This window comes from Motacilla alba, unplaced genomic scaffold, assembly GCF_015832195.1.
Source record: "Motacilla alba alba isolate MOTALB_02 unplaced genomic scaffold, Motacilla_alba_V1.0_pri HiC_scaffold_28, whole genome shotgun sequence".
Taxonomy (NCBI): Eukaryota; Metazoa; Chordata; class Aves; order Passeriformes; family Motacillidae; genus Motacilla; species Motacilla alba.
In genome coordinates, this window is record NW_024037374.1 from 853,643 (window position 1) to 870,744 (window position 17,102).

At 46.8% G+C, this 17,102-nt stretch overlaps 1 protein-coding gene across 1 annotated transcript; it reads right to left on the minus strand.

Annotated features, from left to right (window-relative positions):
• Positions 1-1,210: 1,210 nt before the first annotated feature.
• LOC119696258 lies at positions 1,211-13,543 on the minus strand. Its single transcript, XM_038125982.1, is given in 5 exon segments — positions 1,211-1,217; positions 1,361-2,400; positions 2,472-2,679; positions 12,131-13,200; positions 13,202-13,543. Coding segments are annotated over 5 exon segments (2,667 nt in total).
• Positions 13,544-17,102: the final 3,559 nt, after the last annotated feature.

Genomic DNA, 17,102 nt, shown 5'->3' on the forward strand with positions numbered 1-17,102 from the left:
TGTACCGTTTAGGAAGTTGATGACATAGAGAGCCTTGCAAAGTCTTTCGACTGGAGATATGGCTCTTGTTTCTCCTTGCTGCTGATTGAGGACTCTTTTGAGGGTTTGATGTGTCCTTTCTACGATGGATTGTCTCGTGGGGTTTGCAGGTATGCCTGTCTTGTGTTCTATTCCCCACTCACTGAAGAACTCTTTTAGCTTACAAGAGGTATAGGCAGGTCCATTGTCTGTTTTGATCTCCTTTGGTACTCCCAGGGTAGCGAAGGCAAGGAGGAAGTGCTTTATGGTGTGCTGTGCAGTTTCTCCTGTATGTGATGATGCAAACACTGCTCCTGAAAATGTGTCGACCGATACATGCACGTATTTTGACCTTCCAAAGGTTGTGAAGTGAGTTACATCTGTCTGCCACAGCTGGCAGCTGTTCAGACCTCGGGGATTGACTCCTGTCCCCATGGATGGTATCTGGTAGTTCTGACAGCTTGGACATGTGGCAACAATAGCTTTTGCCTGCTCCTTTGAGAGCTTGAACATTCTGATAAGGGCAGGTACATTCTGATGAAAAAATGCATGTGACAACTTTGCCTGGGCAAAGATGTTAGGAACATTAGCAGTCTCTACTGCCATGGCTAGTGCATCCGCCCTCCTGTTCCCTTCTGTGATGATGCCTGGGAGGTCGGTGTGTGACCTCACATGCATTATATGATAAGGTTGCTTTCTGCTGGAAATAAGGCGTGTTAATGCAGAAATCAATTGGTGTAACTTTGGATTGGAAAGGTCTTTGAGAAGAGCATGTTCTGCTCTCATAGCTATACCAGCAACATAAGCTGAATCTGTGACCAAATTAAAGGGTATATCTTTGAATTTCTCAAAGGCTCTGACAACAGCTGCTAACTCTGCAATCTGTGGAGATCCCTCCACTATTTCAATATCAGATTCCCATTTTTGGGTATTTGGGTCTTTCCATGTCATTACTGACTTGTGGGATGACCCTGAGCCATCTGTAAAGATGGTTAGAGCCTTGAGAGGAGTTCTGCTTTGGACTAATTTTGGGGTCAGATGAAAGGTCACATCCCGATTAAAAAGTTTGTGTCTGGGGATATGAACTGAAATTTGGCCTGTATAGCTATCTAGGGCAAACTGGAGACTCTCATTGGTCTGAAGCAAATGCTCCAGGTCCCCAGTGGTCAGTGGCAAGTATATGCATGTGAACTCACACCCTGCAAGAGAGCGGAGGCGAGATCTAGCCTTTTTTATTAGATGTGCCATGATTTCTTGGAAGGTGGTAATTGTCTTTTTAGGTTGGTTATTTGTAAAGATCCACTCTAGGATCAGCAAAGGGTCTCTAAGTTGAGTGTCCCACTGGAAAATCAGTCCATAAAACCGAGGTGCTTTTCCCAAAATGGTGAACTGGAAGGGCAGGCTGGGTTCAAAGCGATGGGCTTTGCGTGAAGACAGGGCTTCTTGGACCTTGGTGATGGCATCTCGGGCCTCTGTTGTGAGAGTGCATGGAGAGTCTAGATCCTCGTGGCCACGGAGAAGGTTGAACAGGGGAGCAAGGTCCTCTGTTGTGATTCCTAGCAGGGGACGCACCCAGTTGATGGATCCACACAAGCTGTGTAAATCCTTCTGGGTTTTTGGGTCGTCTCGGATGGCGAGCTGCTGGGGTACGATGGTCCTTTCCCGGATCTGGAAGCCAAGGTAAGTCCATGGGTTGGTGTACTGTATTTTGTCCTCACGGATCTCGAATCCTGCCTTTTCTATGGTTTCAATAGTCTTTTTAACTGCTTTGTCCAGGTAAGCTTTTTCTGATGCACAGACCAGGATGTCATCCATATAGTGGTGGATGATTGCCTCTGGGAATAGCTTCCGAACAGGAGACAGGATGTGAGCAACATACCACTGGCATATAGTAGGACTGGACTTCAGTCCTTGAGGCAGAAAACGCCAATGATATCTTTTAAGTGGAGCCTCCCTGTTAAGAGATGGCACCGAGAAAGCAAACCGTGGGGCATCGAGAGGGTGCAGAGGTATGCTGAAAAAACAGTCTTTAATGTCTATGATAGCAAGTGTCCAGTCTCTAGGCAGCATGGCTGGGGAGGGCAGGCCTGGCTGTAAGGGGCCCATGTCCTCGACGACTTCGTTGATTTTGCGAAGGTCGTGGAGGAGCCTCCACCTGTCCGTTCCAGGCTTTTTCAGTACAAAGACTGGAGAGTTCCAAGGGCTGGTGGTCTCAACGATGTGGCCTTTGGTTAGCTGTTCTTCCACGAGAGCTTGTAGTGCGCGCAGCTTTACTTCGGAAAGGGGCCACTGCTCGATCCAGATCGGGTCATGGCTTTTCCAGGTGAGTTGAGGAGTATCTGGCAGTGCGCGCTCCTCAGTGGCCCCAGTTAGAAATCCTGGCTGGGAATACGTAGGGAGGCCCCCCATTGGGATAGAATGTCCCTTCCCCAAAGGGTGATGGGGGCCCTTACCACGAATGGGCGGATGGTTGCCAGCTTGCCTTCAGGCCCTTCGACGAGGACGTTGTTCTTGCTCCGCATGGACACTGTGGCTCCACCGATCCCTGAAATCATGCCTGGCACTGGCTGTAGATCCCAGTGTGCTGGCCACTCTGAGCGAGCGATGATGGTCACGTCAGCACCGGTGTCCAGCATCCCTGGCAGGTGGAACTTTTCTCCTCTGCAGGTGAGACCACACTCGATGGTAGGCTTACTTGGTCCCACAACTTGTGCCCACATTGCTGTGGGGTTGAGAGGAAGCTGCTCCCTGTGATTCTTTGGGAGTAGAAAGGCCTGTGCAATTGGAGTTCCCTTTGAAAGAAAATATGGTAAGTCTGTGCAGTACACCTGGACAAAGATTTCCTATCCTGAGTGCACTGTTTGCACCTCTGGTACAACAAAGATCTCCTTTGGGCTATGGACAGTGTCACCTATAATTAAGACGTTTGAAGGACCGCCTTTTGGCCCACATTTGCCTGTGGGAACACGATAAACATCTTTATTTTTAAAGTCAATGGACAGAGCAGTTACCAGCTGGCGCCTTGTTCCCATCGGTGTCGCTCCGTGTGTTGGAGCCTCTTCAGGTGTTCTGGAATCTCCCGGGGTGGTGCGTGGATGGGTCTGGGTGGCCTTTGATTTGTTGTCGTAGCCCGGGGCTCCACCGGGCTCCGAGACCCGTTTCCCGAATACGGCTGGGAGCGTGGCTGGTGCTGGGGCCTTCGGTAGGTGTGGCCAGGGTATCGAGCAGGCGGCCTGTCTGGACAGTCCCTCATAAAATGTGTCAAATCTCCACAGTACAGGCAGCGAGCCTGGTCTTTAGAAGCCATAACTGCATATGCACCAGAAACTCCTTCAGCAATACCCTTAGAAACTGCTTCTGCCACTGTATTTTCACTGGACAAATGACGTGTGCAGCTTTCCAACATTTGCTCTATGGTAGGTTCTGTGTCCAGGGGTAGAGCCCTCAGAATTGTTTTACATTTTTCATTAGCATTACTGTCATGGTTTGGCGCTGGCACAATGCCAGTGCCCCCATGAAAACATATTCTCCCTGGTATTGGCTGTGAGATGCAATCAGAAACAGAGCAAAGCAGGCCTCTACTTATGAACAAAGAAAGGAAAAAAAACTTTATTATCATAGAACTATAATAAAATGAACACACAGAGAGCAAAATGGAAACCTTTCAAAACATTTCTCCTCCCCCCACTCAATTTCCCACAGCATAAAACAAAACCTTAGATTTTTACAAGTCCATCACCCTTCAAATAATCAACTCAGTCCATCTCCACCCTTCCGACAATCACCCCTCATTTCATCAAGGAGAGAGGAGTCCCTCTTGCACCACAGGCTTCCCCTGGAAACACAGCCGAGTCCAGTTGTGTTTCCCCGTCACTCAGCACCACCTTCGTGACTTCTTCCTTCCATGTCCAGTGCTCTCACCACTGCACATGGACCAGAGCTGCTTTTAGGGTTTCCCTTTTCAAGGATTTTTCACCCAGTTCCAGGAGAAAACGACAGTCTCTCACCTTTTTGGGACACTAGTCCCCCCCAATATTTCACCCCCTGGGGCCGAGGGGTCTCGAGAGCACCATCACCTCCTCACCCGTCCTCTCCGCTCACATCACTCCTTTGGCACCAAGCCACCGCCTCCCCCTAAAATGCAGTCTCTGTATTACAGGAAAGGTTCTGTCCATGGCCATACAAGAAAAGTGCAGCCAAAAGCCACTCCATCATCTCCTCCCACCAAGAATTCTTCTCAACTTCTCTCGGTCATTCTTCACTTGCACAACTCTGCATCACACTTGCGCATTTCCTCTTACTTTATCCCTGTCTCTCTTCTCCTTCAGCTCCCGGAGGATCAGCATTTGCAAGGTTTCCATCATCCCACAGAAGGGTTAAAATCACAGTCTCTACTCATCCCAAACTCCCACTCTGGCTCTGCCGGGCACTCTTCTCGCTGCCCCCCCTTCGCCTTCTCGGCCAGGCCAGTGCTATCAAATTTCAAGGTAGCGCTGGCAGCTCTCTCTCTCTATCTCTCCCTCCCGAGGAAGGGGCTGCCCGATGCCTCTCCGAGTTCTTCCACCCTTCCATAATCTGTGGGGAACTCACTCTTGTCCTGCTGGGGCCAGGGGCCTTCACATCCCTTCCTTGCCCAAGGCTCTGGCCTACCTCCCTCCGGCCTCGTGGCTTTTCCTCCCCCGCCCAGGCCGCAGCTGGGCAGGGGAGGTCTGACCTCTCCATCCACCGGAACCAAGAGAGAGTTCTCCTGGGAGTTCCTTGCTTTTAACCCCTGTGTTCTCAGAGGCGTATCCATATCCTCAATGGCCAAACCAGGTGCCAATATTCATATCTGAGCACCCATTGGTTTGACCACCACCACCTCCCAAAAACTCACTTCCTCTCAAACCACGACAATTACTCGTGACAAGTTTACACAACAGTTCTTTTCTTGCCTCTGTGCTCTCGATCTGTTTTTCTAGAGCATCTTTAACTCTATCCACAAATTTGATAAAGCTTTCATCTAGTGCTTGTTTAGTATTAGAAAAATGTTGGGAAGGAATGGAATCATCTGGGGTAAGAAGTAAGGAGGTTTTTGCTGCCATAGCCAGGTCTTGCAATGCTTCCTTAGGTAAGGTGTCAGCCTGATCATTAGGTTTCTGTAAATCCCCTTCACCAGCTAGCTGTTCAACTGTATAATCTGGCCTATCAGCATTTTTAGCATATGAATCTGATAATGTTTTCAATTGTTTTTTCCAATGCTTTTCCCAAAACATACATTCTGCTGGGGAAAGGAGGCAGTGGGCCATATTCTTAATATCATGGGGTACCAAGATATGTGCTGAGAACGTGGCTTCTAGGAAATTTCTAAAAATATGTGAGCTTCTACCATGTTCTTTAGCTATGTTTCTTAGCTGTATGAGTTCCTTATTTGAGATAGGTTTCCATGTCTTTCGGGTAGTGGCCCCCCCTCTTTTTCCCTTTTTATAATCTACTGGGAAGGCAGAAATTCTCTGTGCCATTTCCCAATCCCCTGCCTCTGCAGCTTCTAACTTAATCAGAGCCCATGCATCAATATACTGTGTATCAGAATCAGAGTCACTGTCACTGCTGTCCGAGGAGGAGGAGGAGTGAGAGCGAGAGCGACCCTTATGCTTTTTCTGTCGTGTTGGAGTGGGCATTGGCAGAGCTTTTTGGGATTGGGGGAGATTTGAGGAAGCACACGGCAAGGCTTGGCTACAGGCGGGTAGCAGTGGTGCTGGAATGGCAGCAACTCGGGTGGCACAGCACGCACAGGATTGAGGCACATGGGGGGGTGGGGTGGTGCCGTGGGGGGTTTCCGAGGTTCCGTGCGAGGGACACTGAGGGTGGGTGGGTGGCTGGGAAGCCGGGGGATGGGGGCAAGGGGGGTGCGGGAGGGCATTGGGGTTGGGGGGGGCTGCCGCGGGTACAGCGTGGTTTGTAGGGGCTGCGGCAGCCAGGCAGGCAGGGAGACCTCCTGCTGCAGCACAGCTGGGGGCAGAGATACACGCAGGGGTGGGGGGGCAGCAGCAGGGGTGGGGGCTGTGTTTGAGGGGCCGGCAGGGACGGCAGGGCCGGCGGCAGGGGAGATAAGAGGGCCCGTGGCAGGAGGGGAGGGAGCAATCGCAGAGGTAGGGGAGGGGGTGGGGTGCACACAGGACAGCACGGCTTGCACATTACACGGAAAGGGATTCGTGCTTCACGCGTCCGGAGGGGAAGGCGGGGGGAGGGTGGACCGCGCGGACCCCGCAGGCGCGGCGGGGAAGGTAGAGAACGGCGCGAGGTTTGTATTAGTAGTTCCTGACAGAGGAGTTGGTTGTGAGTTGGGAGCAGAGGCGGTATTACAGCCCAGGGAAGGAGAGGCTGCAAGGGAGAGCTTATCAGCACAATTTACATTTGAGGGGTCTGGTGAGAGAGATAAGGTGGTGTCTCTGTCTTTCCCTGAGGTGTTAGTAAGAGAGGGGTTTTTGTTAACTTTCTCTACAGCTTTTGTTATAATATGAAATATAGGTATAAAATGGGCTACAGATAAATTCTGTTTGGACTGTGAGAGAAAGAGTCTAAACCCAACCTGATCCCAAAAAGAGTCTAGAGTTATGGTATCTGTAGTAACATCAGGGAACTGGAGGATTATCCATGTTATAAACTTTTTCAGATTAGATTTTGAAAAATTACCTTTAGAAAAAGTTGTTAGCAGATAGGATTTCTAGGATTAGTAAATATATTTATCTCTTTTTATCCTGGGATCTTGTACTAAGTTTTGATCCCATTATTCCCATTCCCTACCAGCAGAAAAAAAAGAAAAAAAAAGAAAAAAAACCTAAAAAGGGACCCAAGTAGAAATCTTTTGCGTGCAAGAAAGGCTGATTTTTTAAAACTTACACTTTTTCAGCCAGATGTGGGTCAAGCATCTGCTGGTAGGTGGTCTTTTCGTCTCAGTCTCCTCGGGCACTCGTCCAGCTGTCAGGGTGAGGGTCGACTGAGTCCCTCCAAAGCAGTCCTTCTAAAACGGAGGCCTCACTTCTTCTGGGGTTTGACGATTTGAAGGCAGTTACTATTTCAGGAAGAAATGCTGATCTCCAGGGTTTTTCGTCCCAGTTCGGGTGCCAGTTAATGCCGCTGGCTGGGCTACGAGGTGTACCCAGGAGCTGCATCAAAGCTGGATAGCTCAGCTCTGAGGGGGGCTAGTCAGCCCAAGCTCTGGCAGAGCCTCCAGCCTGCGCCTCAGCAAGCCTTTAGTGATATTCAGCTTTAGTGATTCTCAGCTCATGAGTGATTTCAGCTCTTTTTAGCTTGCTAGGCTCAGGTGGGGCATGCAGCAGGCATTTGGAAGACCAGGAAAGAGAGGAGAGCGCTGTGTGAGGTTCCGAGTAGATGTCTTTTTTGGTCTTCCTTGTAGCTCTTCCACGGAGTGTCTCAAAGGGTCTCAGGGACAGTGGCTCTGGTGAGCCGGGCAGAAACAGGGGTTTATATAGGGCAAGGGAGGACTGAGAATTGTCCAATGGTAAGGGTTAAAGGAAAGTGACCTATAGCTTTACAGAGAGATAAGCAAGGGTCCAAGAGCGGGAGAGAGGGGCTCCTATTGTCCGGTCATCCTGACTCAGCATCCTGCCTGTCTTAAGGCCTCAGAATGCCAAGGCAGGTTTGCAGGGCCTGTGCCTGCTACACTGCAGTGTCACAGAGAGGGGAACGTTCGGGCAGCAACAACTGTGGTCTCACAGAGACCAGGACAATGGGACTGCCACAGCTGTGGTCTCACAGAGACCAGGACAATGGGACTGCCACAGCTGTGGTGTCACAGAGAGGGGAGCACTAGGGCTGCCAGGGCTGTGGTGTCACAAACAAGGGAACATTTGGGGCTGGTACCCTGCAGTGTCATAGAGAGGGGAATGTTGGGACTGCCAGTGAGGTGCTGTCATAGAGAGAATGCCGGGGGTGCCACCTCAGTGGTGTCACAGAGAGGGGAACACAGGGGTTACAACCGCTTTGGTGTCATACGCAGGGGACATTGGTATTGCCACTGCTGTCATGTCACAGAGAGGGCAACACTGAGGCTGCCACCACTGTGGTGTCACTGATAGGGGAACACTGGGGCTGCAAATGTGGAGGTGTCACAGAGAGGGGAATGTTGGAACTGCCACTGAGGTGCTGTCATAGAGAGTAGAACTTTGGACAGCCACCCCTGCAGTGACACAGAGAGGGGAACTCTGGGGCTTCCACCACTGCGGTGCCACAGAGAGGGGCACATTGGGGCTGCCACCGCTGTGGTGTCACTGAGAGAACTTTGGGGCTGCCACCGTTGTGGTATCACAGACAGGGGAACGCTGGGGCTGCCACTGCTTTGGTGTCAGAGAGAGAGGGACACTGGGGCTGCCACCGCTGCAGTGTCACAGGGAGGGGAAAGTTGAGGTTGTGACCGCTGTGGTGTCACAGGCAGTGGAACACTGGGGCTGCCACTGCCGTGGTGTCACAGGGAGGGGAACGTTGGGGCTGCTACTGTTGCCCGAACAAAGACACAAAACCCGTAAGTTTTGTGCGGTGCTTTATTGAGGGCCCGGGAGTCCGGGGACCCCTGTCCCAAATCAGAGCTCCAACGCTACTGATACATCGATCTCCTTATATACTACAGTTTGTTACAAATTTCTCCAAGTAACAGACCCCCCTCCCCAACAATTCCCTTTCTTAGCAACTGGCTTCTTGTGAAACTCACGATATACTCCTTAAGCTACAAACAAAACTATAAATCAAGTACCTATCATGATTTCCAGTACATTGTATACAGATCAACATTCTTGCTTCCCTCCCTGATTAAACATTCATTACGGTTGCTTGAATACTATGGTTACACACTCCAAAGGTTACACCACACTTCAAACGGCTACTAATTCCTACATACTATACTTTACAAAATTTCTACATTTAAATAATTTCCAACATTTCCCCCCTTTTGAGCATCCTTCAGTCCTGCTGCAAGGATGCTCAATCATTCAGTAATGTGGGAAGCTGCACGGGTTTCTTCATGGGTTTCTTCCTCCTGTCTTCCTCGAGTCATCGCTTTCATCAACCGAAGGGATTGTTTCTTTTCCTTCTTGATGACTCCTATAAGACATCTATACACACTCCAAATGATGGCTATAGATATTAACAACATTAGTGCATATTATATTAGGGATGTAATCCAACCAGAAAGATGGAGTCCTAAAAAAATCAAACACTGCTCCTATCCAGTTATGTTGTGCTTCCTTTTCAATTTCCTTTGTCTTCTCTTCTATTCTGTCTAACTGAAAAATATCCTTTTCAACCTCTACAGTTACATTTGGTATATGAATACAGCAATGATCTATTCTCTGGCTGAGGTAACCACAAACTCCATGATCCTTCAACAGCAACATATCTAAGGCCATTCGATTCTGGAGAGTCATCCTTGACGTAGCTTGAAGTTGTAAATTTAAATCTTTGAACCCTTTCTTTGTAGCTGCTGCCAATCTCTCTGTCTGCCCTAACAGGTTATTTAACATTTCTCTGTTTCGATAAGTAGCTACTGGGGTGAACAAAGATTCCAATACCCATCCAAATTTCACTCCTGCATCAGGTTCATGCCATTGTTCCTCCGGATCTGCTTCCCTTTTTGTTCTTTCTTTATGTTTTAATTTGCTCTGCTTCCAATACGGACATAGGGTGGGGATTCCGAGGGTAATTTGAGTGGTGGGCCCATCTCATGGTAAATGGGTAGTCCACTGTCCGTGTCCCATGACCCAAACCAGATTTCCTGGGCTGTGCACAGTTGTATATCTACAATCTATGGGTTGATGCCCTGTTTACTGTATGATTATATCCCCTACACTCACATCTCCACTTCAAGGCCATTTTAATTGGTACTAGTCCTATCTGATCCTCTGGAGTGTCGCACGTGAAAACTTGTGTGCAATTCTATTCCTCTTTCTGTGCCTTAAATGCTCTAGAGGATGTGGATGTAACAAAAGTTCTATAATAAAATTGGTTTCGCTTCCCTAACTATTAAATACACTATTAAACTTCCCCCAAATAATTATAATGCTCTAAAACACTAGGACCCCACAATGTTTTCCACTCCTGCCAGGTATCATAGTTCTGTGTGATGTTCTGACACTTCATCTCATTTCGATGGATTATGTTTCTGATTCGTAGCCTGTTACATGGCTCATGGATTGGAAATGTAATTAAACACCTTTTTGTATTTTGAATCCACCCATAATAATTGTGTTTCAATTTACAATCTGCCTCGGTCATAGTTCTAATTGTTTTGCATACATCTTTCCATTCTACTACTGACTTTGGCACTGTCTGACAAGTCCAAGATACATTTTTAAAAGATTCCGGCATCTCGGTTATTGGTATTATTCCCCAAGGTATAAGTTCCCCTGCAGCTTGTGGTAACGGCAAACAAGCAGTTATTTTGGTGACATTCTGCATTATTCCAAAGTCCCTGATCAACCCTACTACTAAATTTTCCTGCCCTTCGTTCCGTTTTAGGGGACCAATTTCCCTCCGATCTCTCCTTATATGCCTTTTCAAAAATGCCTGTCCTCTTGCCTCCTGATATACACCATGAGACTTTGCCTGAACCGTCCTCAATCTATATGCCCCAGCCATATCATCTTCTACTATACATAAGTAGATCCCTTCTGTTTTGCCTATTTGTGGGTCAGTGATATTCAGCCAACCTTTTCCCTGGTTTTTGTACTCCCACCAACTTATCCCCGTTTCTATCTGATCCCAGGTTAAATTTTTATTCTGCTTCCACCATTTGACACGTAAATTCCTTGGGTATCCAGATTCTATTGAAAAGGAGCAATTTATCCTAAGTGGTGGGCCCTCCCATAGATCTACGACTGCTAATGTTGGCCACACTACTATGTTTTCTGAGTAGGTCTCTTCCCATGATAACACTTGTAATTGGATTCTCTTATAATCAACACTACTCCGAATCCTAACTAAACAGATGTACTCTCCAGAATAATTTGTGGCTACCTTAATTAGTCTCAGCATTGTAGTTCCTTGTTGAGCATCTTGATCCCAATCCAGACTCACTTCTCCCTGGCTCTTCTCAGCTCCTCGCTGCCATTCTACCTGGATCTCCTCGACTCCAGCTCCCTGGTCATCATACAATGCACAAATTAGTTGAATATCCATTCCCATTACCCTTGTAACCCGTTTGTTTTCTGTTTCCACCCTGATAAACCCATGTACAGAAATTATTTTCATTAAAACTAACAACAGAATGATTAAGAAGGCAGCTTTGCGCGGAAAATCATTCGAGTGGGGGTTATCATCTGAGTCTCCCACTGCTGCGGAGCCTTCTTCACTCGGGTGTAATGGATCCAAGCGTCCGTCTCCGCTACCTTCACTGCTGTGTAGGTCGTCATCATTACCTGATAAGGTCCACCCCATGATTCCCGTAGTGGATCTGTCATCCAATTTTTGACGTACACTTGATCCCCAGGATGTATGTCGTGAACAGGATTCTCCAGCGTGAGTGGCCTATTCCACTACAAGGTATTCCTTAAAGAATTCAAAGTCTTATTGAGTGATACCACATATTCTGCAATTGCCTTATCCCCATTCACATACATTTCCCCTTTTAATACAGTGGCGTGATATGGTCTGCCATACAATATTTCGTATGGACTTACACCTATCTTCTCTCGGGGCTTTATACGAATCTTGAGCAATGCCAGGGGCAAGGCCTGAGGCCAATATAGCTTAGCTTCCTGGCAAATTTTCCTGATCTGACCTTTCAGTGTTTGATTCATCCTTTTCACCTGACTACTGGACTGGGGCCTCCAGGGCGTATGTAAATTCCAAGTGATGCCTAATATTCTGGCTATTTCCTGCACTATCCCTGCAATAAAATGTGGGCCCCTGTCTGATGATAACCCCAGAGGTACCCCAAACCTCGGTATTATTTCCTTAGCAGTGTCTTTACTACTTCCTTTGCCTGATTTATTCGACACGGAAAGGCTTCTGGCCAACTTGAAAATGTACATACATACACAAGTAAATATTTATATCCCTGGGCCTTTGGTAATTCAGAGAAATCAACCTGCTAATAATCCCCAGGCTGTGGTCCAACCTGTAATTTCCCATTTGTATTTGTCTCCTAACTATTGAATTGTTTTTCAAACACACAGGACACATTGTGTTAACCCTTTTTGCCATTGTTAACATCTGATTAGAGATGACTTCATTCTTTAAAAATTTAACCAATGCCTCTGCTCCCCAATGGCATTTGTTATGCTCTGATTCTAAAATAAATTTCATTATTCGGGCTGGCACCACAACTTGTCCCAGGGAAGTAACATACCATCCAGTCTGATTCTTTTGTGCCCCTAATAAATTTACTAGCTTCACATCCTCCGTCGAATACACTGGTTCTTGATTCAAGTATGGGGTCGCGGGGTTAGTCCTTACCGGTATTAGAGCCATCTGAGTCCATACCTTTCGTGCAACTTGTCTTGCGACGGCATCAGCAAACCGGTTTCCCTGGTAGATTTTTCCCTCAGCGGTTTGGTGTCCCCTCACGTGCATAATTGCAACAACCTCAGGACTGTGTATAGCATCTAACAGCTGTAGTACTGCCTCTTGGTGCTTAACACTGGCTCCCTGTGAATTCAACAGTCCCCTCTCTTTCCACAATGCCCCGTGCACGTGGACCACACCAAATGCATATTTGGAATCTGTCCATATATTAACTTTCTTGTCTTTACTCAAATACAGGGCCCTAGTAAGTCCAATTATCTCTGCCTTCTGAGCAGACGTTCCGGGCATCAGTGCCTTGGCTTCTATTACCTGGTCCAGGGTTACCACAGCATAGCCTGCATATCGAGTCCCATTTTCCACGAAGCTGGATCTGTCCGTGTAGAGTTCCCAATCTGGTTCCTCTAATGGTTCATCTTTCAGGTCAGGTCGGCTGGCATACACCTGTTCAATCACTTCAACACAACCGTGTGCCAACTCTCCCTCCTCTCGGTCTCCGCGCAAGAATTCTGCTGGATTGACATGGTTAGTGGTTTTCATTTTCACATCATCTTGTTCCCTCAATATTGCTTGATACTGCAACATACAGCTGGATGACAGCCAATGTCCCCCCTTTTGTTCCAGGACGGCCATGACCATATGGGGAACAAATACTTCCATTTTTTGTTCCTAAGGTCAACTTCCGGGCCTCCTGGATAAGGGCAATTGTTGCAGCTACCGCTCGCAAGCAAGAGGGCCACCCAGAGCTTACCGAGTCCAGCTGTTTAGAAAAGTATCCCACTGGCCTTTTCTATGTTCGGACCTTCTGGGTAAGAACCCCCAAGGCCAATTTCTGTCTCTCGTTGACGTACAGCTGGAATCCTTTAGTTAAGTCCGGAAGTCCCAGAGCTGGGGCCTCCTTCAATGCCTGTTTCAGCTCCTGAAAAGCCCTTTTCCGCTGAGATGTCCATTCCAGCTGGTGCTCCTTCAAGGCCTCATACAGTGGTTTAGCAAGGAGACCAAAATTCATTATCCACAAACGACACCACCCAACCATTCCCAAAAAGGATCTCAGTTCCTGATGATTACGGGGTAATGGAATAGCACATATTGTTTCCACTCGATTCACCCCCAATCGTCTATGACCTTGGGTAATCTCGCAACCCAAATAGATTACGTTGTTTTTAACCAACTGTGCTTTTTCCTTTGAAACCCGATATCCAGCTTGACCCAGCATGTTTAACAAATCAGTAGTTAGCTTGACACATATTTCTCTTTCCTCAGTACCCAAAAAGATGTCATCCACATACTGTAAAATCACATAGGCAAAGGGAGATATCGTTACCTGAGTATTCTTCTAGTCCTCCAATTCCTTGGCCAATTGATTTCCAAATATCGTGGGGCTGTTTTTAAATCCTTGTGGGAGCCTTGTCCATGTCAGTTGTCTCTTTCTCCCAGAATCTGGGTTCTCCCATTCAAAAGCAAAATATTTCCTACTTTCTACTGCCAGTGGGATGCAGAAAAAGGCATCTTTGAGGTCAATCACAGAAAACCATTTAAATTTCTCTGATACAGATGTCAACAAGGTATAAGGATTAGCAACAACTGGATGTATGTCCTTCACTATTTCATTGATAGCCCTTAGGTCTTGGACCAACCGATATTTCCCACTGGGTTTCTTTACTGGAAAAATAGGGGTGTTATATTCTGACTCACATTCCTGCAAAATTCCTTGGTCCAGAAATTGCTTGACCAGAGGAGCCACTCCTTTCCTAGCCTCCAGTTTCAAAGGATACTGTTTCACTCTTACCGGTTTATCTCCTTCCTTTAACTCTATTTTCACCGGTTGGGCTGCCTTTGATTTCCCCGGGATTCCCATTTCCTATACCCATGGTACTACTGCCTGTTCAATTTCTTCAGGAATAGCTAAAGCATCTATTTCTTTAATCATAAATATACCTGCTATCTGTTCATCCGGTATCTCCAATTTTACTCGTCCTTTCTCAAATATTATTTTTGCATTTAGTCGAGACAAAAGATCCCTTCCAAATAAGGGCATTGGACAATTTGGCATGTACAAAAATTGATGGTCCAGTTCTTTTCCCCCAATTCGGAGGTTTAAAGGTTGCAAAAATGGTCTCTCCTCTATTTTGCCCATTGCACCCACTACCTGGACTGTTGTATCACTTAAAGGTCCTATTCGTTTATTGAGTACAGAATAAGTAGCTCCAGTATCTACTATAAATTCCTGACTTTCCCCCTCTACTTCTAGAACTACTTTCAAGTCCCGGTCCAGTCAGCTTTGATTTTGATAATGTCCCAGGACCATTGCTTGGGCGACATCTGCTGACCTCCCTGCAAATCCTCCAGGCGAAGCAATTCCCATACCTGCGTTTCCCATAGCTGGCCCCATTCCCATTCCGGTTCTTACCGGACATTCATTTTTCCAGTGTCCTAATTGTCGGCAAAACGCACATTGATTGGGGTCTAGTCTTCCCATGCCTGGGGCAAACCCAAATCCTCCCCTTCCTCTCATCATTCCCCTAGGTCCCCTACTCATTCCCATTCCACCTCGTCCGCAACCCCGATTAACCCTCTCGCCTGCCCCTGTTAAATTAGGGTCCCATCTAGGGTCCTCACTTGGAACTACCTCATCAATCGTTTTATTCACCCCCCGTAATCGGATGTCATCCCTTGCTTTTTCTTTAGTAGCCCGAATAACCATTTCCTTTTCAGTAGAGTCTAATATTGTGTCTAGTAACACCTGTAAATCATTCCAATCTGGGTTCTGTGGTTTTATTACCATTTTAACTACCCTTGCCACCCTTTCAGGATCCTCCCGGTAACTCCCCGCAGATTGTTTCTAGATCACCAAATCTCCTGGGGAAAAGGGTACTTTTATAAGGATCCTTTCCCCTTGGGGTCCCACAGCCTCTCTCAACGGAGCAATTAGCTGTGGCTTCTTTTGCCCTTTTCTCCCCTTGCGTGTTCATTCTGCTAATGGGGTCCTTTTAACATCCTCCTTCTTATCACCATTGGTCTCACTCTCACTAGATCCTATATATTCAGCAGGCGGCGCAGAAGGGTTAATAGAGCCAGGATTCTCAGAAACTCTTAGCGGAGCTACACAGTAAGACAAATCTTCCTCCACGGTAGACCCCAACCCACACCCTTTTCTCTGCTTACAAGCAACACACTCTTTTTCCTCATTTACTTCTAACACCAAAATATTGCATTCTCGCTGCCACTCCTCCTTTCAACTTAAAACAAAGAACAAGTCTAAATATGGCATTTCCTCCCATTTCTCATTTCTCCTCAAAAACCGCATCAAAGATTCCATAATTCCCACTTCTATTGTACCGTTCACCGGCCACCCAGCTTCTCCAATTTCATACTCCGGCCACCAGTGATTACAATAATCAATCATCTTTCCTTTGTCCAACTCTTGGTCATATCCTTCACTTTTCCATCATTTAATATACAACCTAATGGCATGTTTTTTACTATTTTTACATTTTACAGTTACTATTTTTTTTACATTTTTACATTTACATTTACTATTTTTTTACTATTTTTACATTTACTATTTTTTTTTAATATTTTTACATTTTACATTTACTATTTGCTTAAACTAATGCCTTAAATGTCTTAAACGACATCATACTACACAATTATACTACCAGTACCTCTACACCATACAATTATAATATTCCAATATACCAATACCTCCACACCTTTTTTTTTTTTTTTTTTTACCCCTGAAGGGTAAAACCTTTTTACCCCTGAAGGGTAAAATCCGGTCCTGCGTATTTTCTACGTCTTACGGCCGGGCCTAGGCTTATTCCACCAAATCCACCAAATCCAATATCCCCTTATTCAATATAAAGCACCTTTTGGGCTTACCTTATGCAGTTGTCCGACAGGCGCGGGGGTAGGGCACGAACCGATGTCTCCCCGAGAAGTGCTCGGCGCCGGCTTTGGAGCAAATCGGGACGTGAACCGCCCCAGCCACCCTCGGAGTCCTGCCGCGGTCGCCAGAAAAACTGTTGCCCGAACAAAGACACAAAACCCGTAAGTTTTGTGCGGTGCTTTATTGAGGGCCCGGGAGTCCGGGGACCCCTGTCCCAAATCAGAGCTCCAACGCTACTGATACATCGATCTCCTTATATACTACAGTTTGTTACAAATTTCTCCAAGTAACAGACCCCCCTCCCCAACAATTCCCTTTCTTAGCAACTGGCTTCTTGTGAAACTCACGATATACTCCTTAAGCTACAAACAAAACTATAAATCAAGTACCTATCATGATTTCCAGTACATTGTATACAGATCAACATTCTTGCTTCCCTCCCTGATTAAACATTCGTTACGGTTGCTTGAATACTATGGTTACACACTCCAAAGGTTACACCACACTTCAAACGGCTACTAATTCCTACATACTATACTTTACAAAATTTCTACATTTAAATAATTTCCAACACTACTTCTGTGTTTTCATAGACAGGAGAACGTTGGGGCTGCCACCGATGTGGTGTCAGAGAGATTGGAACGTTGGAGCTGCCACCACTGTTTTCTCATAGAGAGGG